The 26,772-nt window shown below is 41.7% G+C and overlaps 1 protein-coding gene across 6 annotated transcripts in view; it reads right to left on the reverse strand.

Moving 5' to 3' along the window:
- Nucleotides 1-876: 876 nt before the first annotated feature.
- The window catches only part of ATXN3 (ataxin 3), a 45,717-nt gene continuing 19,821 nt past the window's right edge, over nt 877-26,772 (reverse strand). For 3 of the 6 annotated variants that reach the window (XM_030929889.1, XM_030929886.1, XM_030929888.1), the window contains 6 exons: nt 22,087-22,219; nt 21,255-21,421; nt 19,947-20,043; nt 17,905-17,958; nt 8,460-8,578; nt 877-1,703 (listed from right to left, as the gene is read on the reverse strand). In XM_030929889.1, the coding sequence (XP_030785749.1) occupies nt 1,609-1,703; nt 8,460-8,578; nt 17,905-17,958; nt 19,947-20,043; nt 21,255-21,421; nt 22,087-22,219 (665 nt within the window). In that variant the 3' untranslated portion in view covers nt 877-1,608. The remainder of the gene's footprint in view (nt 1,704-8,459; nt 8,579-17,904; nt 17,959-19,946; nt 20,044-21,254; nt 21,422-22,086; nt 22,220-26,772) is intronic. The other 3 variants (XM_030929890.1, XM_030929887.1, XM_030929891.1) reach the window with 1 other exon arrangement.

Here is a 26,772-nt window from a genome sequence, read left to right on the forward strand (position 1 = left end):
AAAACTTTGGCACAAAATAATGACTTAAAAAATCTGTTATATTCAAGAAAAAGCTATTTCATAATCATAAATAAAAGATATTTTTTCTTCTCTTTTCAGTTAGCAATAAATCCTAGATCAAAAAACTTTCCCTGATGAAATGTGTGCAGCCACACACCAGTAGGGCAATATACCATACTTTAATTTTCTAAGTTGTCAGCTGAAATTTCTTGGATTTTAGCTTATGAACAATTCAACATTCAAAAGAGCTTCAAAAGGGGCTGCAGAATGAGGGATGGGGAACACGGAAACGAAAACATCAAATTCAGAGAGACATGGTTTTCACCAAAATGATACTATCCTATTGACCCAGCAAGAAACTCTCTGTACATCTCAATTAAAGAGAATATTTATCAAAACTATGGACTTTCTTATTTACAGACCCACTAAGTACTGTGACTTCTATAGTTTTTAAGCTATCTAAACATGATACAAGTGCCAAATCACAGTATAAATTTAAACATTTTCATTAATTATTTTCATGTTCCAGATCACCATCTTTGACAAGCTATACCTACTAAAAGATGTGAAGTAGACACCTATATTCCATGACTCAACTGTAAAGAGAACAGAAAGCTCCAGTCATAGGAGAAAAAAATAAAACTATTAAAATTGAAGGCCAAATTTCATGTATTATACATTCATGGTGGGTATGTATGTTTAGTCTTCTAACAGATGGAGACTTGCCTGCATACTATGCTTCTCCTAGTTTTCTCAATTGGAGAAGGAAAAATAAGGCGCAGGAAGAAGGGGTTGCAACAAAGCTGTAAGGTTTTGATGTAAGTGAAAAGACATTCATAAAGCGTCTGGGAAAGCATCTGGGAAAGCACATGCTCACACATTTTAAAAAACGCTCATTTATTCTCAAGTACTTGTGCAGGGCTGATTTCAGAGTTTAGGAATGCACCAGTCATGAAATAATGATCCCATCACAGGGCTTAAAACGCTAGACCTCAGAAAAGATTACCATCTTTCAAAAGAATTGTGGGAAAATAGTGAAAACCAGGTCGCAGAAAAGTTGTGATCAGAGAAAATAACACAAGAAAACACTGGAGCACACAGTATACAGTTGAAGGGAGGACCGTTTACCCTTCTAGAACCATTACTATTATCAACACAGACTAGAGATACTTTCCTGAAAGGTTAATTTGGTTAATAAGAAATGAAAGTCACTATTAGATGATATGAGCCAAATTATCTACAAAAGAGAAAAAGAAAACTATATGGAAAAAGCCTGAGGCAAGAGCTAATTAGCTGGTCTGCAAAAAGATCCAAGAAAAATGCCCTAATTTTAGACATGTTAGATATTGCACACTCAAAAAAGAAAAAGAAACATTTAGAAAACTATTTTATGTCTTTAATTGCTGAATGCCTCTTTGGCTAATATTTGGAAGATCATTATTTCGTCCTACAACTGACGCATTGTTCCACTTTCCCATCATTTTGTTTGCAAACCACTAAAAGTCTTATTTCCTCATCTCTTTGACACATTACCAAAGTGGACCCTATGCTGTAATCACACAGAATAATGTTGGAAAGTATGAATATCTCAATTATTTTTTAAAGGTATTATTTTTTTCCTTCTGTTTTCAAATCATTTCTGACAGTTTCTAAAGACATGGTCACAGCTGCCTGAAGCATGTCTTCTTCACCCATAGCATCACCTGTTGGGAAACAAAACCACATTTCTTTAAAATTTCCAGAAAATTCTCAAAGTCATCAAAAGGTAAGCTCTCAGAAAATGTATTTCTATTTGAGCACGAGTTTCTTTTTTTGATTTAATGCATATAAAGCAAAACTCACTTTTATATAGTTCTATATATTTTGGCAAATACACTGTCAAGATATACAACCATTCCATTGCCCCAGAAAACTCCCTCATGCTACCCCTTTGTGGTCAATCCCCAATTCCTAATCCCAGCTAGCCAACAGTATATTCTCTGTCCAACAGTTTCATCTTTTCCTGCATGTCATATAAAAGGCATCAGTAGGTATGTAGCCTTTTGAATATGACTTCTTTCACTTAGCGTAATGCATTTGGGATTTGTTGTGTATATCACCAATTTGTTGTGTATATCAACAATATCAGCAGTTCATGTTGATATACTCATGTTGTGATATACTCACGTTGTGTATATCAACAATTCATGTTGATATACTCATGTTGATATACACAACAAAAACCCAACTTTCTATTCTGAAATAATTGTCAATTCAAAGGAAGTTGCAAAGATATTTCAGAGAGGTTTCGGGTATTCTTTTGCCCAATTTCACCCAACAGTTACATCTTATGTAACTAAAGATCAAACTAAAACCTAGATACTGACATTGGCACAATGTTATATGTAGTTCTACATGGCATTTTATCACACATGTGTATTCATGTAACCATGAGCACTACAATCAAGACAGAAGTGTTATAATACCACAAAGATCTCCCTCCTATCGATTTATATTCACACCCACTTATTTTACCCATTTCCTCTAACTAGCGACAACCACTAATATGTTCTCTATCTCTATACAGCTGTCATTTTTAGAACGTTGAACAAATGGAATCATACAGTATAAGACCCTTTGAGGCTTTTTTTGCACTCAGCATAATGCCCCTGAGATCCAGCCACGGTGCTGCCTGTGCCAACAGTTGGTTTCTTTTTAATCCTGACAGTAGAGTATTACATGCTATGGATGTACTACAGTTTGTTTCACTGTAGGACATTTTGGTCATTTCCAGTTTTTGATTATGACAAGTAAAGCTGCTATAAACATTCATGTACATGTTTTTGTGAGAATATAAATTTCTATTTTTGGCTGGGCACAGTGGCTCAAGCCTCTAATACTAGCACTTAGGGAGGCCAAGGCAGGCAGACTGCTTGAGTCCAGGAGTTCAAGACCAGCCTGGGCAATTGTGTCAGTGGAACAATGCATCAGTTGTAGGTCTAAATAATGATCTTCCAGGCTGGGTGCGGTAGCTCACGCCTGTAATCCCAGGACTCTGGGAAACTGAGGCGGGTGGATCACGAGGTCAGGAGTTCGAGACCAGCCTGACCAACATGGTGAAACCCCATCTCTACTGAAAATACAAAAAATTAGCCAGTCATGGTGGCACACGCCTGTAGTCCCAGCTACTTGGGAGGCTGAGGCAGGAGATTCGGAAGAAGAAGAAGAGGAAGAAGAAGAAGAGGAAGAGGAGGAAGAAGAGGAAGAGGAGGAAGAAGAGGAAGAGGAGGAAGAAGAGGAAGAAGAGGAAGAGGAAGAAGAGGAAGAGGAAGAAAGGAAGAGGAAGAGGAGGAGGAGGAAGAGGAGGAGGAGGAAGAGGAGGAGGAGGAAGAGGAGGAGGAGGAGGAGGAGGAAGAGGAGGAGGAGGAGGAGGAGGAAGAAGAATGATCTTACAAATATTAGCCAAAGAGGCATTCAGCAATTAAAGACATTTAAAATAGTTTTCTAAATGTCTGTTTTTCTTTTTTGACTGTGCAGCATTGCCCAGGCTGGTCTTGAACTCCTGGGCTCAAGCAATCTGCCTGCCTTGGCCTCTCTAAGTGCTAATTACAGCACTTACGGAGTGTAACACTGAAAAAAAAATAATAATAATAAAATAAATTTATTTCTGTTTTTCTGGGACAAATGCCCAGGAGTATAGATGCTATGTCATATGGTCAGGGTATGTTAAGTTTTTAAACAAATAGTGAAATTACTTTCCAAAGTGCCTGCATCAATTCAAAAGAAATACAGAAAGGTTACCTCCCTTTATATTCTTTGACCCTCCTTCATTTGTAACGTAATTGCCTTAAATATTTCCAATATATATACTGAAAACCAAATCAGTGCTATAATTCTTGCTTCAACCATCAAACAATTTAGAAAATTCAAAAGGAGGGTAAAGTCTATTGTGTTTACCCATATTTACTCTTTTTATTGTTCTTTCTTCCTTCCTGGTGTTCCAAAATTACTTCTTTTATCATTTCTTTTCAGTTTAGAGAAATTCCTTTAGCCATTCTTTTAGGGTAGGTCTGCTGAAGAAAAATTGTTAATTTTCCCTTGACTCCTGAAGGATATTTCTCTGGATGTGTAACTCTCGGTTTAGAGTTGTTTTCTTGTTTTTTTTTTTTTTAGATGAGGTCTCGCTCTGTCACTCAGGCTGGAGTACAGTGGCACAAGCTTGGCTCACAGCAACCTCCACTTCCCGAGTTCAAGCAATTCTCTTGCCTCAGCCTCCTGAGTAGCTGGGACTACAGGTGCCCACCAACAAGCCCAGCTCATTTTTGTTTTTTTTTTTTGAGACGGAGTCTCACTCAACTGCCCAGGCTGGAGTGCAGTGGCCCAGCCCTGGCTCACTGCAACCTTCACCTCCCAGGTTCAAGCGATTCCCCTGCCTCAGCCTCCCAAGTAGCTAGGATTACAGGCGTGTGCCACCACACCCAGCTAAATTTTGTATTTTTAGTAGAGACAGGGTTTCCCCATGTTGGCCAGGCTGGTCTCGAAATCCTGACTTCAGGTGATCCTCTCACTTCAGCCTCCAAAAATGCTGGGATTACAGGTGTGAGCCACCGTGCCCAGCCTAGAGTTTTTTTCTTTCAGCACTAGAAAAAATGTTGTATGTACCCCTTCCTTCTGGCCTTTATGATCTCTGATGGGAAATCTGCTGTCATTCAAATTGCTGTAGGTAAGGTCGTTTCTTGCTAATTTCAAGATCTTCATTTTTTGTCTGCAGTGTTCATAAATCTGACTGTGATACATCTCTGTGAATTTGAGTTTATCATATTTGAACTTCATTCAGCTTTTTCAATCCATGGGTTTCTGACTTTTGCCAAATTTGGGAATTTTTCAGCCATGACTTCTTCCTCCAATATTTTTTCAGCCCCACCCTCTTTCTCCTCTCCTTCTGGGACTCCATGATATAAATTTAGATGGAGTCTTGCTCTGTTGCCCAGGCTGGAGTGCAGTGGCGCAATCTTGGCTCACTGCAGCCTCTGTCTCCCAGGTTTCAGTGATTCTCCTGCCTCAGCCTCCCCAGTAGCTGAGATTACAGGCGTGCGCCACCACGCCCGGCTAATTTTTGTATTTTTAGTACAGATGGGGTTTCACCATGTTGGCCAATCTGGTCTTGAACTCCTGACCTTAAGTGTTTGGCCCACCTCAGCCTCCCAAAGTGCTGGGATTACAGGTGTGAGCCACTGTGCCTGGCTTAGTGATTTTCAATTGAATCTTGAAAATTTGGGGTATTACGTTATGAGAATGTGAATCTTATTTACATCTTCCAATTTGGCAAGCCTCCTCTGACACAGCACTGGCAGCAGGAAAAAGGGAGTGCCACCTCACTACAACCTGAGGGGAGTGAAAGTTCAGGCTTCTTCAAGGCCTGTGATAACACGGAGTGGTGGTCATGGGGATTACTGCTGAATGCACATGGGAGTTCTAGTCCCCTAGTCCTCCACTGACATCTCTCTGACTGGGAGGGAGAGGAATGCCTTGTTACTGATCCCCACGTGGCCTCCACAGACATTGTGGAGGTGTCCTTGTTACTGCTGGGTGCCAGCAACAGTCTGGATTCTCTACTAGGCCTCTTCTCTGACATTACCCCCATAGGAGCCAGAGAGATGCCTATGTATTATTAGGTGGACGTTCAGGCTCCCCGTGACTGCTGACACCGTGGGAAAGGAGTGTTATCACCTCCTGGAGGGAAGGAAAACCCCAGCTCCCCAGGCAGCCTTCTCTGACACCATGTTGGCTGGGAAAGGGGAGAAGTGTACCTTATGACTTCCAGGTTGGGGTACATATCTTGACTCCCACTCGGCCTTTGCTGACAGGGTTTGGGGCCAGTTTATTCTGTGGTGTTTGACTGTAGTCAAGTGCTTATTATCTAAAAGTTTTTGTCTTGCTAGGCTGCCTCTTTTGGCTAGAGAGAGCAGGCTTTTTATGGGGTTTTCTCTTGGTCTGAGCCCACAGCTTCTCCAGCACCAAGCCCAGGATAAATGAGGCAAAAAGAAAATCCAAGCCACTCCCCACCACGCTGCTCCTCTGGTTCCAAGGTTCCCAGCCAGTCTGTCTTCTCTCTGCCTTTGAGATTTAGCTTGTTTTTTTTTTCTTTTTGAGACGCAGTTTTTGCTCTTGTTGCCCAGGCTAGAGTGCAATGTTGTGATCTCAGCTCACCATGACCTCTGCTTCCCGGGATGGAGCAATTCTCCTGCCTCAGCCTCCCAAGTAGCTGGGATTATAGGCATGCGCCACCATGCCCAACTAATTTTGCATTTTTAGTAGAGACAGGGCTTCTGCACGTTGGTCAGGCTGGTCTTGAACTCCCGACCTCAGGTGATCTGCCCACCTCAGCCTCGCAAAGTGCTGGGATTACATGTGTGAGCCACCGCGCCTGGCCCAGCTTATGTTTTATACAAATGTTGAGGTGTTTTGGCTGTACTTAAGAGGAGGAATAGAAAAAAGTACCAGTTCATCCCTTTTATTATTCAATTGTTTGGATATACCACAGTTTGTGTATTCATTAACTAAATGAAGGTCTACATTTAGGCAATTTATAATTTTGAGCAATTATGAATAAAGATGCTATAATCTTTTTTTGTTTTTTTTGAGATGGAGTTTCGGTCTTGTCGCCCAGGCTGGAGTGCAGTGGTACAATCTCGGCTCACTGCAACCTCCGCCTCCCGGGTTCAAGCGATTCTCCTGCCTCAGCCTCCTGGGATTACATGTGCCCGCTATCACACCCCGCAATTTTTTGTATTTTTAGCAGAGATGGGGTTTCACCATGTTGGCCAGGCTGGTCTTGAACTCCTGACCTCAGGTGATCCACCGGCCTCGGCCTCCCAAACTGCCGGGATAACAGGCGTAAGTCACTGTGTCCAGCCCTTTTTTTTGAGACAGTCTTGCTCTGTCACCCGGGCTGGAGTATAGTGGCATGATCTCGGCTCACTGCAACCTCCGCCTCCCGGGTTCATGTGATTCTCCTGCCTCAGCCTCCTGAATAGCTGGGACTACAGGTGCCCGCCATCATGCCTGGCTTATTTTTGTATTTGAAGTAGAGACGGGATTTTGCCATGTTGGCCAGGCTGGTCTTGAACTCTTCACCTCAGGTGATCCACCAACTTCGGCCTCCCAAAGTGCTGGGATAATAGGCATGGGCCACCATGCCTGGCCAGCTATAAGCATTTGATATAAGTTTTTACGTGAACCTAAGTTTTCTTTTCTCTTGGTTATATATACATGATTGGGATGGCTGGAACATATGGCTAAGTATACATTTATCAAAAAAAAAAAGTCAAACTGTTTCCCAAAGCTGTACACTTTTACATTCCCATTAACAGTATATGAGTCTCAGCTGCCTGGATCCTTGCTAACACTTGTCAGTTTTATTTCCTCATTAAGCCACACCTACAGGGGTGCCGTGGTATCTCATTGTGGTTTTATTGTGCGTCTCCCTGTGACTAGTGATGCTGAGAGTCTCTTCATGGCCTTGTCATCCCTATGTCTTATTTGGTGAAGTACCTTTTCAAATTCTTCACCTTTTTATTGAGTTGTTTTCTTATTGTTCAGTTTTAACAGTTCTTTATATATTCTGCTTATAATTTGTCAGATACAGTTACTTTTTCTCTCAACTTCTACTACTAATTGGCCAAAGTTTAAGACATATTTAAACCGAGACAGGGAAAGTAACTCTGCACTTCCCATTGTTATTTAGATTATACTCAAGTATTTTTCATTTTCCAGGTGGTAAAATGTATTTATTTTTCACCTACTAATATTCATGATTTCTGGCCGGGCATGGTGGCTCACACCTGTAATCCCAGCACTTTGGGAGGCCACGATCATGAGGTCAGGAGATTGAGACCATCCTGGCTAACACAGTGAAACCCTGTCTGTACTAAAAATACAAAAAATTAGCCAGGTGAGGTGGCGGGCACCTGTAGTCCCAGCTACTTGGGAGGCTGAGGCAGGAGAATGGTGTGAACCCAGGAAGTGGAGCTTGCAGTGAGCCGAGATCGCGCCACTGCACTCCAGCCTGGGTGACAGAGCGAGACTCCGTCTCAAAAAAAAAACAAAAAAACAAACAAACAAACAAACAAAAAACATGATTTCTAAGGAATTTTTGGAGACTGTACAAATTACTGTGAAGTTTAAATTATTATGTTAAAGTAGTCATTAAATGTTCTAGCAATCCTATCCTGCCTTGGTTTCCCAAAGTGCTGGAATTACAGGTGTGAGCCACCACATCTAGCTTTGGTTTTTTTTTTTTTTTTTTTTTGTAACTGCTCCTTAATCCAGGGAAATTTAGTAGATTACAAATTTACTTAAGAGTCTTAATATGATTAAAGAGGGGATGAAGAATAATGTAAAGCAAAAATCAGATGGAGCCCATATGTCAGATAAAAGCGTAAAGGTAGCAAACATGATGAATGGTGAGCAGGCCTTACCTAGATCACTCCCAAGTGCTCCTGAACTGGTGGTTGGCCTTTCACATGGATGTGAACTCTGTCCTGATAGATCCCCCTGCTGCTGCTGCTGCTTCTGCTGTTGCTGCTTTTGCTGCTGTCTGAAACATTCAAAAGTGAATGTATATTTAAAAAACAAAACTTAAAAGAATAAATACACCATGAGAAAAACTATTCATGTGGAAAATACACTGTTCCACAAATCAAAGTAGTCATTGGCATTAAAAGAATGCAAGAGCAGTTAGTCTGATATAGATTACTTTATTTATTTATTTATATTTTTTGAGACGGAGTCTCGCTCTGTCGCCGGGGCTGGAGTGCAGTGGCCGGATATCAGCTCACTGCAAGCTCTGCCTCCCGGGTTTACGCCATTCTCCTGCCTCAGCCTCCCGAGTAGCTGGGACTACAGGCGCCCGCCACCTCACCCGGCTAGTTTTTTGTATTGTTTTAGTAGAGACGGGGTTTCACCGTGTTAGCCAGGATGGTCTCGATCTCTTGACCTCGTGATCCGCCCGTCTCGGCCTCCCAAAGTGCTGGGATTACAGGCTTGAGCCACCGCGCCCAGCCAAGATTACTTTAAAATATAGAAGTGCTGATCCTAGGAAACCTAGACATAAAATTTAAATTTATCAGACAAATTAAGAGGTAGGTATTTTCATCACAACACAACCCATCATGGCCGGGCATGGTGGCTCACACCTGTAATCCCAGCATTTTGGGAGGCCGAGGCAGGTGGATGGCTTGAGGTCAGGAGTTTGACACCAGCCTGGCCAACACAGTGAAACCCCATCTCTACTAAAAATACAAAAATTAGCCAGGTGTGGTGGCAGGCACCTGTAATCCCAGCTACTTTGGGAGGCTGAGGCAGGAGAATCACTTGAACTGGGAAGGTAGAGATTGCAGTGAGCCAAGATCGCGTCACTGCACTCCAGTCTGGGTGACAGAGCAAGACTGAGTCTCAACAAACAAACAAACAAACAAACCTATCATACAAAAAGATTCACTGGTAGCTATTCTTATGCAAATGAGTGTTGGTTTATAGACCCTTAATATTGTTGAAAGTCACTGAAAAGAAGTACCTTTGATCAGATAAAGCATCTCAAACTACCATGTGAGTTAACACAATGTTTCCATGGCTGGCTCATTCTTTTGATTCAGGTCTGAGCTTAACAATCTCCCCAGAGATGCCTTTCCTGACCATCCCACCAAAAGTAGCCATCTGACATTCCCATTATTTCATCACTTCGTTTTAATTCTCAGCATAAACTTACCATCTGGTGTTCTCTTTATTTCCCTCTTTATGGCGTGTAAGCTAATGAGAGTGCAAATGTTAACTTGTTCATCTATTTCAACAGTGCTGATAACCGTGCTGTTACAATACAGTAAGCATTCACTGAACACCTGATAAATGAAAACTACTATTTAACACACATTATCAATTTTAAGCAATATTGATTGCATTCAGCTCCTCTGTAATTTTTTTCAAAAGGAAAAACAATGTAATTCAAATCCCCATTTTTAAAATGTTTAAACATGATAGTTATGAGGTAAATATGTAGGAATATATTCTTGTACTTAGAAAATACATACTGAACCACTGAGACATAATGGAAAATGATACCTGCATATTATTCCCAAATGGTTCAGAAAGGCCAATTGGGGAATCTGGGTGAAGGATATAAGGCGCTCTGTGTACTATTTCTGCTTTTATGTAAATCTGAAATTACAGGTCAAGCATCCCAAATCCGAAAATCCGAAATCGAAATGCTCCAAAATCAGAAACTTTTTGAGCATCAACATGATACTCAAAGGAGGTGCTCAGTACAGCACTTCAGATTTGAGATTTTGGATTTGGAATGCTTACTGGCAAGTATAGTACAAATATTCACAAATCCTATAAAACCCCAAATCTAAAACACTTCTAGTCTCAAGCATTGTGGATAAGGGATACTCAATCTATATTTCATATATGTAAATACAAACACAGAAAACCAAAAACCAAAACTTACCAACAGCTGACAATCTCAGTGAGAAGCCATAGGTTTAAGAAAAAAAAAAGAAAGATTGCTTCTCGGTCTTTTGGCTAAGATCAAGGTATTAAAAAAAAAAAAAGGGGGGGGGTATATAGGAATTTGAAAAGGAACCAGAATTTTTAAACTACCAGCAACAATTATTAATAGAATGACACCTTTTTTCTAGAGTTCCTCTCAATTTTGTTTTAAAACTGTGAACAATAAATAAAGTTCAACCAATGAGAACTGCAATTTTTCCCTGTTGGTCTCTAAGCCCAAATAGTGATCTGTGTGTAGGTGTTAAGACTTTAGTGTGCATGGCTAACGATGCACATAAGGGCAGTATCCTCCCATTAGCAAATCCTGATGCTGTGACATGGCACAAGAAAGACGGACTGAGTATGGAGAATTCCTGGCACATCAGCTATCACTCCATGCCCTCTTCCCCTCCACTCAAGAAGGTATGTGAGAATGCAAGGGAGTGACAGGTAAGATAGCAATTTTAGAGGAATAGCCTTTATTCTACTTTTAGTTTATGAAAAGTAAGAAGTAAATCAATTGCCCACCTTGAAACAATGTTGACACCTTCCAGCTGTGAAGACACTGAGATGGAACATGTTTAAGTGGCACTCAGCATCCACTCCCACTGTGCCATCAATATTACAGAGGCTACAAAGCTAAAAGCTCCATGTCTTAGATTATTTTACAAGTAGGATTCTGGTTACAAATTAAGTGCTCACATGAGCTTTAAAAGGCTGAAATGGGTTGAGGACGGTGGCTTGCGCCTGTAATCCTAGCACTTCGGGAGGCCAAGGCAGGTGGATCACCCGAGGTCAGGAGTTCAAGACCAGCCTGGCCAACAAGGCAAAACTGTCTCTACTAAAAACACAAAAATTGTCCGGGCACGGTGGCTCATGCCTGTAATCCCAGCACTTTGGAAGGCCAAGGCGGGCAGATCACGAGGTAAGGAGTTCGAGACCAGCCTGGCCAACATGGTGAAACCCCATCTCTATTAAAAATACAAAAAAATTAGCTGGGCGTGTTGGCGCGTGCCTGTAGTCCCAGCTACTTAGGAGGCTGAGGCAGGAGAATTGCTTGAACCCGGGAGGCGGAGGTTGTAGTAAGCCCAGATCATACCACTACACTGCAGCCTGGGTGACACAGCAAGACTCTGTCTCAAAAAAACAAAACAAAACAAAAACAAAAGTTAGCCAGGCATGGTGCTGCACAGCTGTAGTCCCAGCTACTCGGGAGGCTGATGCAGGAGAATTGCTTGAAACTGGGAGGCAGAGGTTGCAATGAGCCAAGATGCCACCATTGCACTCCAGTCTGGGCAACAGAGTAAGACTCCATCTCAAAAAAAATAAAAATAAAAATAAAAGGCAGAAATGGGCCAGGCATGGTGGCTCACGCCTGTAATCCTAACACTTTGGGAAGCTAAGGCGGGTGAATCACCTGAAGTCAGGAGTTCGAGACCAGCCTGGTCAACATGGCAAAACCCCACCTCTACTAAAAATAAGAAAATTGGCTGGGTGCAGTGGCGGGTGCCTATAATCCCAGCTACTCAGAAGGCTGAGGCAGGAGAATTGTTTGAAGCTGGGAGGTGGAGGTTGCAGTGAGCCAAGATCACACTACTGCACTCCAGCCTGGGCGACAGACAAGAGTCTGTCTCAAAAAATAAAATAAAATAAATAGGCAGAAATAAGGCCAGCCGTCTCCCTCCTCCTTTAGTTGTCCTCTGGTGGCAAGCAAAGTCATGGAGATGTCAGTCCCAAACTTCTGCTTCACTGCTTTTGCAGTGGGGGCCAGACTTCACGTTCCCATGTCTACGCAATTGTAGTGGCAGCTTTCTAAGCCCAGGATCTTTGCTATAGCAGTGTGTTCTTAAATTTAATATCCTCATTAGCCATTGTCCCAATTGGGGCAGTGGTTACAGTTCTTCCTGCAAGTTGGTTTGTGGTACTCTGGAGGCCTGGCTAAGATCTGCACCTTCATCTTTTCTTAAGATTATGTAAAATCCTAATTTCTATATTAAGTACTTTTTCTCCTTAAAACATCCCCAGTAGTTTCTGTTTCTCAACACTGTTTGATAAATTATACCATATCACTGAAGTGGTGGCTTAAGTTTTAGTCAATCAAAAACTCATAGCAATCCATGTCCATGAAGATATTTGTGTGTCTCCTTGTTACAAAACATTTGTAACTATGTTTTTTGTAGCAGAAATAATCTGCATCTGTTTCAAAGCCACACCTAGAGAAGACATTAATAATTGCCAACATGCATGTATGGAATCCTTTACAGTTTATAAAATAGTTTCACACACATTGCTTAATTTCATACTTATGTGAGTTAAGGAAGGTTTTACAGTGACACAGCTGATGTAGTAGAGTTTTACTTGGGGTTTTACAGTGGTAAAACAGATTTAGAGACTACTGTTGGAAAAAATGTCATGGCTTAAAAATATTATTTAATGACTCATAAACTATGAATCTGTAATAGGGAGACTTTTTAACAGTATGTGTATATATATATATATATATTGAGGTGGAGTCTCGCTCTGTAGCCCAGGCTGGAGTGCAGTGGCGTAATCTCGGCTCACTGCAAGCTCTGCCTCCTGGGTTTACGCCATTCTCCTGCTTCAGCCTCCCAAGTAGCTGGGACTACAGGCGCCTGCCACCACGCCCAGCTAATTTTTTGTATTTTTAGTAGAGACGGAGTTTCACTGTGTTAGCCAGGATGGTCTCGATCTCCTGACCTTGTGATCTGCCCGCCTCGCCTTCCCAAAGTGCTGGGATGAGCCACTACTCCCGGCTTAACAGTATTTTTTGCACTAGAGAGAAACTAGTTTTTGTTGTTGTTTTTGAGATAGAGTCTCGCTCTTGTCGCTTAGGCTGTAGTGCAACAGCACTACCTCGGCTCACTGCAACCTCTGCCTCCCAGGTTCGAGTGATTCTCCTGCCTTAGCCTGCCGAATAGCTGGGATTACAGTGCCCACCACCACACTTGGCTAATTTTTTGTATTTTTAGTAGAGAAGAGGTTTTGCCATGTTGGCCAGGCTGGTCTCGAACTCCTGACCTCAGATGATTCGCCTGTCTTGGCCTCCGAAAGTGCCGGGATTACAAGTGTGAGCCACAGTGCCCGGCCTAAACTAGTTTTTTTAATGCATGAAAACTATAATTACTTTATGCGTTTATGCAATTACTTTATGATTTTCTTTATGCATGAATACTATGATTACCATATTCAGTATGAAGCTTCAAATACTCAAAAAGGGAAAAGAAAAACTAGAAAATAATACGAATAACAAATCAGAACCAGGGTCAATTTGGGAAGGGTAAGAGGTAAGAAAGAGTTAGCCTGATAACCTTAGAGCCAAGCTCCCAAAGACAGAACCTAGAGAGACAAGGAACTACCTAGGCTAAGTATCAGGAATTTTAGTGAAAAGCAAATATTAGCTTCTCAGCTCTCCTACTAATGAGCTCTATAAGGTTCTGAATGCAAACCATTGTTAAAAATGAACATCAAGAAGTTAGTTCTTAACTCTTCTCAGCAACATGTGACTATGTAAGATATTCTCAAGCTCTTTCCAAATTCTCAACAGTATTTGCAAAGTCAAGCCAAGAGGCTGAAGCTGGTAACCATCGCTGCACACTTTCCTCCTCAATCAATCCTGCTCCAATTAGGAAGGAGGTATATCGAGATTTGAACATTTTTAAAGGGTACAAGGTTGCCTGACCCTGTTTACTAAAAAGCACTAGTTATTGCTGACATTGTTCTTGTTATAACTTAGTCATTATTGGGCATTACTGAATTATCTTTACTACTATAAAATGTTCAGGCCGGGTGCAGTGGCTCACGCCTGTAATCCCAGCACGCTGGGAGGCCCAGGCAGGCTGATTGCCTGAGGTCAGGAGTTTGAGACCAGTCTGGCCAACATGGTGAAACCCTGTCTCTACTAAAAATACAAAAAAATTAGCCGGGCGTGGTGACATGCGCCTGTAATCCCAGCTACTTGGGAGGCTGAGGCAGGGGAATTGCTTGAACCAGGGAGGTGGAGGTTGCAGTGAGCCAAGATCGTGCCACTGCACTCCAGTCTGGGTGACAAAAGCGAGACCCTGTCTCAAAAAAGAAAAAAAAAAAAAAGTTCAATTTGTTGGAAGTTCCATTTTTATTTTTTTTTTTTTTGAGACGGAGTCTCGCTCTGCTGGAGTGCAGCGGTGCGATCTCAGCTCACTACAAGTTCCGCCTCCTGGGTTCATGCCATTCTCCTGCCTCAGCCTCCGGAGTAGCTGGGACTACAGGGGCCCGGCGCCCGGCTATTTTTTTGTATTTTTTAGTAGAGATGGGGTTTCACTGTGTTAGCCAGGATGGTCTCAATCTCCTGACCTTGTGATCCGCCCGTCTCGGCCTCCCAAAGTGCTGGGATTACAGGCTTGAGCCACTGCGCCCGGCCCGGAAGTTCCATATTTTTAATCCAATTTTTAAAAAATTTTAAGTAAAAGAGGGGTTTATTTTTATGCTTTAAATATACTTTCCTTTTCTTAGATATACCTATAAATTTTGTATTATAGTTTCTCTATGATGTATGTCTTTAGACCATTTTATGGCAAAAAATGGCATAAAAAAGTCTGATGGCCGGGCGCGGTGGCACACGCCTGTAATCCCAGAACTTTGGGAGGCCGAGGTGGGCGGATTGCCTAAGCTCAGGAGTTGGAAAGCAGCCTGGGTAACGTGGTGAAACCCCATCTCTACAAAAAACACGAAATGTTTAGCTGGGCATGGTGGCACTTGTCTGTGATCCCAGCTACTTGGGAGGCTGAGGGAGAAGAATCGCTTAAACTCAGGAGGCAGAGGTTGCAGTGAGCCGAGATTGTGCCACTACATGCCAGCCTGGGTGACAGAGTGAGATTTCGTCTCAAAAAAAAAAAAAAAAGTCTGAAATAAACATGATGAAAGTATCACATGGGAATTATTCTGAAAAGCAATTTAGAAATCTGTACCAAGGCCTTAAAAATGTTCATAACCTTTAACCCAGTAATCTGACATCCTCAGAAAAAAGAAGAAATGATGAGACATTTGAGGCATAGAGGCAATATAAGAATTGTTCATTGCAATATTAATAATAGCAGAATTCAAAAGGCACATATATAAATTATGCCACATCCATTCATTTTATGAAATATCATGCAGCCTGTTACAAAGACTATTTACTGTCATAGGAAATGAGTACAACACTTACAAGGTAAGCGTGTATAAGTCACAGAAAGAGAATGTGCCAAAATACTAACATCAGTTACTGAAGGAGGTGACGGTATTTTTTTTTTTTTTTTTTTTTTTGAGACAGAGCCTCACTCTGTCGCCCAGGCTGGAGCACAGTAGCGCGATCTCTGCTCAATGCAAGCTCCGCCTCCTCGGTTCACGCCATTCTCCTGCCTCAGCCTCCTGAGTAGCTCGGACTACAGGCACCTGCCATCACACCCAGCTAATTTTTTTTGTATTTTTTAGTAGAGACGGGGTTTCACTGTGTTAGCCAGGATGGTCTCCATTTCCTGACCTTGTGATCTGCCTGCCTCGGCCTCCCAAAGTGCTGGGATTGGAGGAGTGAGCCACTGCACCCGGCCCCTTTTTTTTCGGCCCCTTTTTTTCTTTTTGAGACAGAGTCTCGCTCTGTCACCCAGGATAGAGTGCAGTGGCACAATCTCGGCTCACTGTAACCTCCACCTCTAGGTTCAAACAATTCTGCTGCCTCAGCCTCCAAAGTAGCTGCAATTACAGGTGTGCGCCGCCATGCCCGACTAATTTTTTTGTATTTTTAGGAGAGACAGGCTTTCGCCATGTTGGCCAGGCTGGTATTGAACTCATGGCCTCAAATGATCTGCTTGCCACAGCCTCCAAAAGTGCTGGTATTACAGACATGAGCCACTACCCCTGGCCATGTATGCTTTCTTTTAATTTTGATATTTCTTTTTTTTGTTTGTTTTTTTGAGATGGAGTTTCACTCTGTCATCCAGGCTGGAGTGCAGTGGGGTGATCTCAGCTCACTGCAACCTCCACCTCCCGGGTTCAAGCGATTCTCCTGTTTCAGCCTCCTGAGTAGCTGGGATTACAGGGGCTCGCCATCATGCCCAGCTAATTTTTGTATTTTTAGTGGCAACGGGGTTTCGCCACGTTGGCCAGGCTGGTCTTGAACTCCTGACCCTCCTGACCTCAGGTGATCTGCTCGCCTCAGCCTCCCAAAGTACTGGGATTAGAGGTGTGAGCCATCGTGCCCAGTCAATTTAGATATTTCTTAAAATAAAATTTCCAGAATATTAGTTTTTCTAATTAAGTAGATTTAAGTTATTTTATTATTATTTATTTATTTATTTATTTGAGACAGAGTTTCACTCTTTTTGCCAAGGCTAGAGTGCAGTGGCAAGATCTCAGCTCACCGCAACCTCTGTCTCCCTGATTCTCCTGCCTCAGCCTCCCAACTAGCTGGGATTACAGGCATGCGCCACCATGCCCAGCTAATTTTTTGTGTTTTTAGTAGAGATGGGGTTTCTCCATGTTGGTCAGGCTGGTCTTGAACTCCTGACCTCAGGTGATTCGCCCGCCTCAGTCTCCCAAAGTGCTGGGATTACAGGTGTGAGCCACCACGCCTGGCCTTAGATTTAAGTTATTTTTTACATTAACTAGATAATTGGTGATATAGAATTACAATTAATTATGATTATTTTATGACAATAGCATTTAACTATGTTAAAAAAAAGTTCATATATTTTAGAAACATATATTAAAATGGTTATAGAACAAATGATATGATGATTGAGATTTGTTACAAAATAATCCAAACTTGTAGGTGGGACAGTGGAAAGAATGGGAGATGGGAGTATTATAAAACGAGACTGGGCCAGGTGCAGTGGCTCATGCCTATAATCCCAGCACTTTGGGAGGCCGAGGCAGGTGGATCACTTGAGGTCAGGAGTTTAAGACCAGCCTGGGCAACATGGTGAAACCCTGTGTCTACTAAAAATATAAGAATTAGCTGGGCATGGTGGTGTGCACCTGTAATCCCAGCTACGTGGGAGGCTGAAGTGGGAGAATTGCTTGAACCCAGGAGGCAGAGGTTGCAGTGAGCAGAAATTATGCCACTGCACTCCAGCCTGGGCAACAGAGCAAGACTCCACCTCAAAAAAAAAAAAAAAAAAAAAAAAAAGGCAGGATTGGCTGTGTGCTAGTATTTGTTGAATCTGGGTGATAAACAGGAGTTCATTATGCTAGTTTTTCTACTTTTGTATAAATTTGGAGTTTATTATAATAAAAAAGTTAATTTTGAAACTTAAAAGTAAAAAGCACTAATAAGCACTACTTTGAAATTTAACATATAATTAGCCATTAATATATGCTGAATAAAGACCAGAAATATCTCACATTAAGAGGATGTCAGCTGATGAGAATTTTCCTTCATCTACTTCTGAGTTGTGACTTAAAAACAAAACAGAAAAAAAGGTAAATATTTTCTTCATTATACCATCAAATGTAAAATGAGCCAGTATTTTTAGGTGCTGCTAATATACTGTCAATTATGATTGTAAGATGCTTCTCAATTTCAGAGACGTTGAAATGTGAAACTATGTGCAGATTCAGCTATGAGTCTTTCGTTTTCTGACCTAGGATCAGCAGGTCTGATTATTTATCTTGTAATTTTTAACATGGAGTTTTCTTTTTCTTTTTTTTTTTTTTGAGATGAAGTCTCACTCTTGCCCCCAGGCTGGAGTGCAGTGGCGCAATCTCAGCTCACTGCAACTTCCGCCTCCCAGATTCAAGCGATTCTCCTGCCTCAGCCTCCTGAGTAGCTGGGATTATAGACACCCACCACCACACCCGGCTAATTTATGTTTTGGTTTCTTTTTTAAGACGGAGTTTCACTCTTGTTGCCCAGGCTGGAGAGCAATGGCGCGATCTCGGCTCACCGCAACCTCCACCTCCCGAGTTCAAGCGATTCTCCTGCCTCCCAAAAACTCACTCCCAAAAACTCGCCTTGGCCTCCCAAAATGGTGGGATTACAGGCGTAAGCCACTGCGCCCAGCCTTTTCTTTTTCTTTTTTTTTTTTTTTTTTTTTGAGACGGAGTCTGGCTCTGTCGCCTGGGCTGGAGTACAGTGGCCGGATCTCAGCTCACTGCAAGCTCTGCCTCCCGGGTTCACGCCATTCTCCTGCCTCAGCCTCCTGAGTAGCTGGGACTACAGGCGCCCGCCACCTCGCCCGGCTAGTTTTTTGTATTTTTAGTAGAGACGAGGTTTCACTGTGTTAGCCAGGATGGTCTCGATCTCCTGACCTCGTGATCCGCCCATCTCGGCCTCCCAAAGTGCTGGGATTACAGGCTTGAGCCACCGCGCCCGGCCACATTTTTCTTTTTTAAAAAAAGTGGGGGACAAAAGTCTGATAGTTACTTGAAAACAATGTATTTTCATACAGTGGAATTCCTATTTCATACAATGCTGGGGTTACAGGCGTAAGCCACTGCACCCAGCCTTTTATTTTTCTTTTTTAAAAAAAGTGGGGACAAAAGTCTGAATGACAGCTACTTGAAAAGAATGTATTTTCATACAGTGGAATTCCTATTTAGCAAGCACTTACAAGGCTGGGCACAAGGTAAAGTTTTAGGAGTTGATCCAGATTTATAGTTTGCATCCATTCTCCTGATGCTAACAGGCCTACAGGACCCCCTGCAGCAGCCATGAGCGCTAAATGAACTACCCACGTCTATTTGGGAATGTGCTCCCATACCTCAAAAGCTGTTTTTCTTATTGATTGGTAGAGAAGTTTTGCAGGGTTAATCAGGTAAGCAAGAAGCACATCCAAAGGATCAATAGGTATTCTTCTTGCCTTGTCCTAATTTCATTTTTCTTTTAATAAATGAAATTGTACAAGGTTTCCTTCACTCAGTTTCAAAAATTTATCCAGTATTGAGGCAAAGTTTTTCATTAAAACTACATTTTGCTTCATGTTATTTGCTGTAAATTTTTATTTTTATTTACATATACATACATATATTTTTGTAAACAGTCTCACTGTATCAACCAGTCTGGAGTGCAGTGGTGCGATCTCGGCTCACTGCAACCTCCACCTGCTGGGTTCAAGCAATTCTCCTGGCTCAGCCTCCTAAGCAGCTGGGACTACAGGTGCACACTGCCACGCCTGGCTAATTTTTTTATATTTTTTAGTAGAGATGGAGTTTTACTGTGTTGCCTGGGCTGGTCTCGAACTCCTGACCTTAGGCAATCTGCCCACCTTGGCTTCCCAAAGTGCTAGGATCACAGGCATAAGCCACCGTGCCTGTCCTATTTGGTGTAAATTTTTTAAATATGCATTCAAATATTCATAGGATTCAGGCAGTAACCATTTACAAACAGACAAAACAGCCAAAGCAAATATTAAATGTGCTACTTTAATTTGTACCAACTACTTTACTTTTCAAAGTAGGCTTCTCGTCTCTTCCGAAGCTCTTCTGAAGTAAGATTTGTACCTGATGTCTGTGGAATATCTTGAGATATATTTCTGGAACTACCTGAAAACAAAACACAACAGAACAAAAACCAATCACTGTATTTACCAATTCAAGCAACAATACATTTGTTTATACTCATTTGAGTAAGCTTTTAAAACGTTTTTTCTTGAAGAATATTCTACTCTTCTGGCTGGGCGCGGTGCCTCACACATGTAATCCCAGCACTTTGGGAGGCCAAGGCAGGTGGATCACCTGAGGTGAGGAGTTCAAGACCAGCCTGGCCAACAGGGCAAAACCCTATCTCTACTAAAAGTACAAAAAATTAGCCAGGCATGGTGGTAGGTGCCTGTAGTCCCAGTTACTCAAGAGGCTGAGGCAGGAGAATCACTTGAACCCAGAAGGCAGAAGTTGCAGTGAGCCAAGATCGTTACACTCCAGGCTGGGTGACAGTGAGACTCTTAATTCAAAAAAAAAAAAAAAGAAATCTAAAGCTGATTTCTGTCCCTGCTAATCCAGCAGGACTCTATTAATCAAAAATGGGATTGCACACCATATGGAGTACTCAGAGGCGTGCCTAGAGGCAAGAAAAGTTCAGGATAAAAATAATCTTCCCATTAATGGAATCTCAATTTTATCTAGATATCTAAGGAAATCAATTGATAAATAATTCCATTAGAAAGTAGAAGCAAATACACATAAGTTAGAGAAAAATAAAACAAAAAACCCACTTCAAACTTTTAATTAAGCAACTTCGAGCTATGTCTTAACACTTTTCTTTGCCTAGACTGTCTAGGGGATATGTTTTCGCTTTTGAAATTAATAGTTTATATCACTAAAAAACTGGGCCCACCAAAGTGGGCTTAAGGTTTAAGTTGCATAGCCAATAAATGTTGGCTTTTTGTAAAATCAGTTTATATTCCCTGTCCAGGCCCTTCCATAGTGTCTAATGACATACATTTATGAAAGAGCTGATTTGGGTAAGGGTCAACTGATAACCCACAAAGATTAACACCACAATTGACTACTATGTTAGTACAGTGTTGAAACCAAATAAATAACCAGGAGTAAAAATATAACTACTCCTAATAAAATATAGGTCGTAAAAAGTTATTTCCATTATAAGAAATCTAAAGGGAAAGCCCACTATATAGCTATTGCTTCTGCAGTAATTGTCAAAATACTTCTAAGAGTACATTAACTTCCAGGAAACCTAAGAATAATTGGAATCAATTCTTCAGCAATGAATACAACACACATCAGAATGTCTTTACCTTGCATACTTAGCTGAATAGCCCTGCGGAGATCTGCTTCCTCATCTTCCATGTCAATTTCTTGGCGACTTAGTGCCAGAGCCCTCTGCAAATCCTCCTCATCTTCGTCTAACATTCCTGAGCCATCATTTGCTTCTAACACTCGTTCCAGGTCTGTTTTATGGACTCTAAAGAACAAAAGCACTGGTAATAACTGCAACCAATCTTCTATTTTAGACATAACATAAAGGCATTTGTAATGTAAAGGCTTTACGTAAGCCAAAACTTAAAACGTTTTCTGGCAAATAAGCTCTAGTAATATAATGATTGTGTTGTAATTTGAATCCAACTAAGTTTTTTTTTCCGTTTCTTTTCTTTTTTTTTTTTTTTTTTTGAGACAGGGTCTGACTCTCTTGCCCAGGCGGGAGTGCGGTGGTGTGATTGTGGCTCACTGTAGTCTCGATTTCCCCAGTTTTGGGTGATCCTTCCTCCTCTGCCTCCCAAGTAGCTGGGACTACAGACACATACCACCACGTCTGGCTAATTTTTGTACTATTTGTAGAGGTGAGGTTTTGCCATGTTGCCCAGGCTGGTCTCGAACTCCTGGGTTGAAGCAATCAGCCTGCCTCAGCCTCCCGAAGTGCTAGGAATACACCATACCTGCTAACTTAGTTAATATATTTAAGTATTTCAAAGAGTTGATTCAAGTTCGAACTAATAAACTTCACTAAAACGTAAGGTCCAAAATAGAGGTGCCAACAACACAAGGACCACATATTCAATGTAAGCATGAAAATTTAATTCTCGTAATGAAATACCATCATATGTTCCATACTGCAGGCCTCATTTTTACCTTTGCTCTTTCAGTTGTGCTAATTCTTCTCCAATAAGTTTTGGTCGGTGCATCTGTTGGACCCTGATCATCTGCAGGAGTTGGTCAGCTTCGCAATCTGGCAGGTCACCCTTAACAACAAATATAGAATAACCTAAAACAAAAAGGCAAAAATCAACCTAAACAGCTAGTAAAGAGATTCAAAATTAATGTAAAATGCTAGTAGATAAAGAGGCAGCACAGTACACTGGAAAAAAATACAAGCTGAGGATTCAGAAAGATTTTAGTTCAAATAATGATTCTTATACTTACTAGTAAAGTCATCTAGGATAAGTTACTTAAAGTCTCTGAGCCTCACTTTCTCCATTGTAAGACTGGAATAGCCGTCTCACTGAGTGACTGTGCGAAGTAAGTGTCTGTAAAGGGCCCTACTAATATAGCACTTGACTGAGCAGGCTACTCACTTACTGGTATCAGAGAGAGTAAAGGAGTGGGTAAGAGCAACTGATTTAGAATCAGACTGCCTGCATCTGATCCCAGTTCTCCCACTTCCTAGCTGCATTTGTCTTGGTTTCTACTGTTAAACATAATGATACTGGTACCTTCCTGTGATGGTTAATATTATCAACTTGATTGGATTGAAGGCTACAAATTATTGTTTCTGGGTGTGTCTGTGAGGGTGTTTCCAAAGGAGATTAACATTTAAGCCAGTGAACTGGGAGAGGCAGACCCACCCTCAATCTGGGTGGTCACCATCAAATCAGCTGCCAGCTGGGCTAGAATAAATCAGGCAGAAATAAGAGCGTGAAAGGACCAGACTTGCTGAGCCTTCACCTTTCTCCCGTGCTGGATGCTTCCTGCCCTCAAACATCAGACTCCAAGTTCTTCATCTTTTGGACTCTTGAACTTACACCAGTGGTTTGCCAGGGGCTCTTGGGCCTTTGGCCACAGACTGAAGGCTGCACTGTCAGCTTCCCTACTTTTGAGGTTTTGGGACTTGGACAGGCTTCCTGGTTCCTCAGCTTGCAGACAGCCTATTGTGGGACTTCACCTTGTGATTATATGAGTCAATATTCCTTAGTACATTACCCTTCATATATACATCTATCTTATTAGTTCTGTCCCTCTAGAGAACCCTAATATACTTACTCACAGGGCTGTTTTGAGGACACAGTCAGATAATGTGTGCAATAACTAGTAACATGGCTAAAACTAATCATCTGTGGAAAGAGCTACCCCTACGCTGACCCACACACATGTACACCCCTTGTAACTAAAAATAGGAGCTGGGAAGCCAAATACCTAAAAGCTATTTAAGGTGTCAAATATGTGGTTTGCATCCAAAAAAATTACATTAGTCTAGTGTGACTGTGTATAAATATGATTCCAGAAATCCAGGGTTTCCCCAAGCTAGATGCTATACACAAAAACTAAGGGTGGGCTATACCTAAAGCAATCTAATTGATTTAAGTTTTTCTATCATTAATTTTTTTTTTTTTTTTAATTTGAGATGGAGTCTCACTCTGTCACCCAGGCTGAAGTGCAGTGGTGCAGTCTCAGCTTATTGCAACCTCTGCCTCCCAGGAGGTTCAAGTGATTCTCCTGCCTCAGCCTCCTGAGTAGCTGGGATTACAGGCACCTGCCACCACGCCTGGTTGATGTTTGTATTTTTAGGAGAGACAGGGTTTCACCATGTTGGCCAGGCTGGTCTCAAACTCCTGACCTCAGGTGATCTGCCCACCTCAGTCTCCCAAAGTGCTGGGATTACATGTGTGAGCCACCGCGCCTGGCACATTTTTCTTAAACTCTGGTGTTTGTTGTTGGATATCCTTTGTTAGAATTAACACATAATGGGACAAAGATTATAAGAACTATTAATGGAAAACCTCAAAATAGTACAATGAACATTTTTTATGAGGACAACTGTATTCAGAGTTCAAATGGTTTAATGTGTTTTCTGCCAGTAAAACTGTTTCTATATCATACAATAAATATGCCAGCTCACCATGGTATTCTATGAAGAGTGTCTGAAGAATGGATACTCTGCCCTGTTCAGGGGTCATGGTAAAGATCTTGGGTTTTATTCAAGACTTCAGATTTTATTTTACTTTTCAATTTTTTTTTTTTTTTTTTGAGAGTCTCGTTCTGTCACCCAGGTTGGAGTGCAGTGGTATGATCTTGGCTCACTGTAACCTCTGCCTCCTGGGTTCAAGTGATTCTCCTATCTCAACCTCCCGAGTAGCTGGGACTACAGGTGCACAACACCACGCCCAGTGAATTTTTGTATTTTTTTGGTAGACACAGGGTTTCACCATGTTGGCTAGGCTGGTCTCAAACTCCTGACCTCAAGTGATCTGCCCCTCATCCTCCCAAAGTGCTGGGATTACAGGCAATAGCCACCACGCTCAGCCTAAGACTTCAGATTTTATTCTAAGTGTGCTGGGAAGCCACTGAGAGACAAGGAGTGAGGGTGGGAAATAACAGGCATTACACTGGTTAAGAAGCACTCTGAATGGCTCTATCAGTATAATATATAGGAACCAGAGTACAAGAAGAGTCACGCTTATGGAAATGGAAAACCTGATGGATAGCATGGATAGAAAAAAAAAAGTCTTTCATAGACATGTTCAGTTTGAAATGCTTTTTGGACTTCAAAGTGGAGATGCCAAAGCTAGGAGATAGTCAAAGCTAGGTGTTCAGGGTAGATGTCAAGACTGAAGATAAAAGTTTGGTAATTACTGACACACAGATCTTATTTAGAGAAGATACTTAAGATCCATGAAAGGGATCTGAAAGATGCAGGCAACAAGTTAGGAAAACCACAGCATGGTGGGCTGGAGGTCAAGGGCAGACAGGGTTTTTAAGAAGGGATATCATTAGGAACCAAGGTTTTAACTATAGAAGAAAAAAGATACAAGTATCTAAAATCAAAGAATTAAAAACTCTATATTCCTAAATGTGGATTCACAATAACTACATAACAAACCTAGTAACAATAAGCATGCCAGCACTCAAACTGTGATCTCTAAATACCATTACTAAAAGATGGCTGGGCACAGTAGCTCACGCCTGTACTCCCAGCACTTCAGGAGGCCGAGGCAGGTGGATCACCTGAGGCCAGGAATTCGAGACCAACCTGGCCAATATGGTGAAACCCTGTCTCTACTAAAAATATAAAAATAAAAAAAAATTTAGCCAGGGGCCAGGCATAGTGGCTCATGCCTGTAATCCCAGCACTTTGGGAGGCTGAGGTGGCAGATCACCTGAGGTCAGGAGTTCGAGAGCAGCCTAACCAACAGAGAAACCCCTTCCGTCTCTACTAAAAATACAAAATTAGCCAGGCGTGGTGGTGCATGCCTGTAAACCCAGCTACTCGGGAGGCTGAGGCAAGAGAATTGTTTGAACCTGGGAGGCAGAAGTTGCAGTGAGCCAAGATCACGCCATTGCACTCCAGCCTGGGCAACAAAAGGGAAACTCCATCTCAAAAAAAAAAAAAAAAAATATCCAGTCGTGGTGGCATGCACCTGTAATCCCAGCTACTCGGGAGGTTGAGGCAGAAGAATCGCTTGAACCCAGAAGGCGGAGTTCAAGAAAAGGAGAAGGCACACTAGAGACAATCCTAAGGAAAAAATAAAAATGGGGAGGCAGCTGGAGTTTCATGGAATTAAGAGAGGATTTTTCTTTTTAATCAATGGAGATAAAAAGCTTATTTTTCTGCTTATAGGTATATTACCAAAAAAAAAAAGGGGGCGGGGAACTGATTATATAAGAGAGTGGAGAGATGAAAGCAGGAACATCTTGAGTAGGTGAGAGGAGCTGGGATCCAGCCCACAAGTGAGGGACTGGTCTTCGCTAGAGGTAGGGGACCATTCATCTATTTTAATAGTCTCAAAGCACAGGTGAAGATAGAAGCAAATTGATATACCTGCTGGTAGAAAGATAAGAACATAATTTTAATTGCTTCTATGTTCTCAGCAGAATGTAATGGAAGGCCATACGCAAGGTGTGTAGGGAAGGGAGAGAAAAGTGGTTAAAGGTTTGAAGACAGAAGCTGTGAAATTAGTCACCTTGGAGAGTGTCACATGATTTTTTATAAACATCTGGAGAGTGGCACATGATTTTTTATAAACATCTGGAGTGGTACGTGATTTTTTATAAACATCTGGAGTGGTACGTGATTTTTTATAAACATCTTGGAGAGTGGTACATGATTTTTTATAAACATCTGGAGAGTGGTACAGGGATTTACTAAGAAAACATAATAGAAATATCAGGCAGCACTAAAGGCTCATCTGAATTTTGTGATTAAAATAAATTTAAAGTAAAACCTTAGCTAGGTGTGGTAGCACAAGCCTGTAGTCCCAGCTACTCAACAGGCTGAGGCAAGAGGATCACTTGAGCCCAGGAGTGTGGGGCTAAAATGAGCTGTGATCATGCCACTGCACTCCAGCCTGGGCTTCAGAGAGGCCTAGTCACTCTGATAGACAGATGGATGGGTGAATGGATGGATAGATCATTTAAGAAAAAAGTAAAACCAATCATCATGTTTTATGTTATTTTTTAGCCATATCCTGCTACTCTGGTACAGGAATGGACAAGGCCAAGATTTGGTTTTAACCGGGGTTGAGATTTTTGTCATTCAGGTATGATGGAGGGAGAGAAGGGGGAAACAAGCTGAAGAATGCAATGGAGTGATATAACAATGGA

This window comes from Rhinopithecus roxellana, chromosome 5 (assembly GCF_007565055.1).
Source record: "Rhinopithecus roxellana isolate Shanxi Qingling chromosome 5, ASM756505v1, whole genome shotgun sequence".
NCBI classification, from domain to species: domain Eukaryota; kingdom Metazoa; phylum Chordata; class Mammalia; order Primates; family Cercopithecidae; genus Rhinopithecus; species Rhinopithecus roxellana.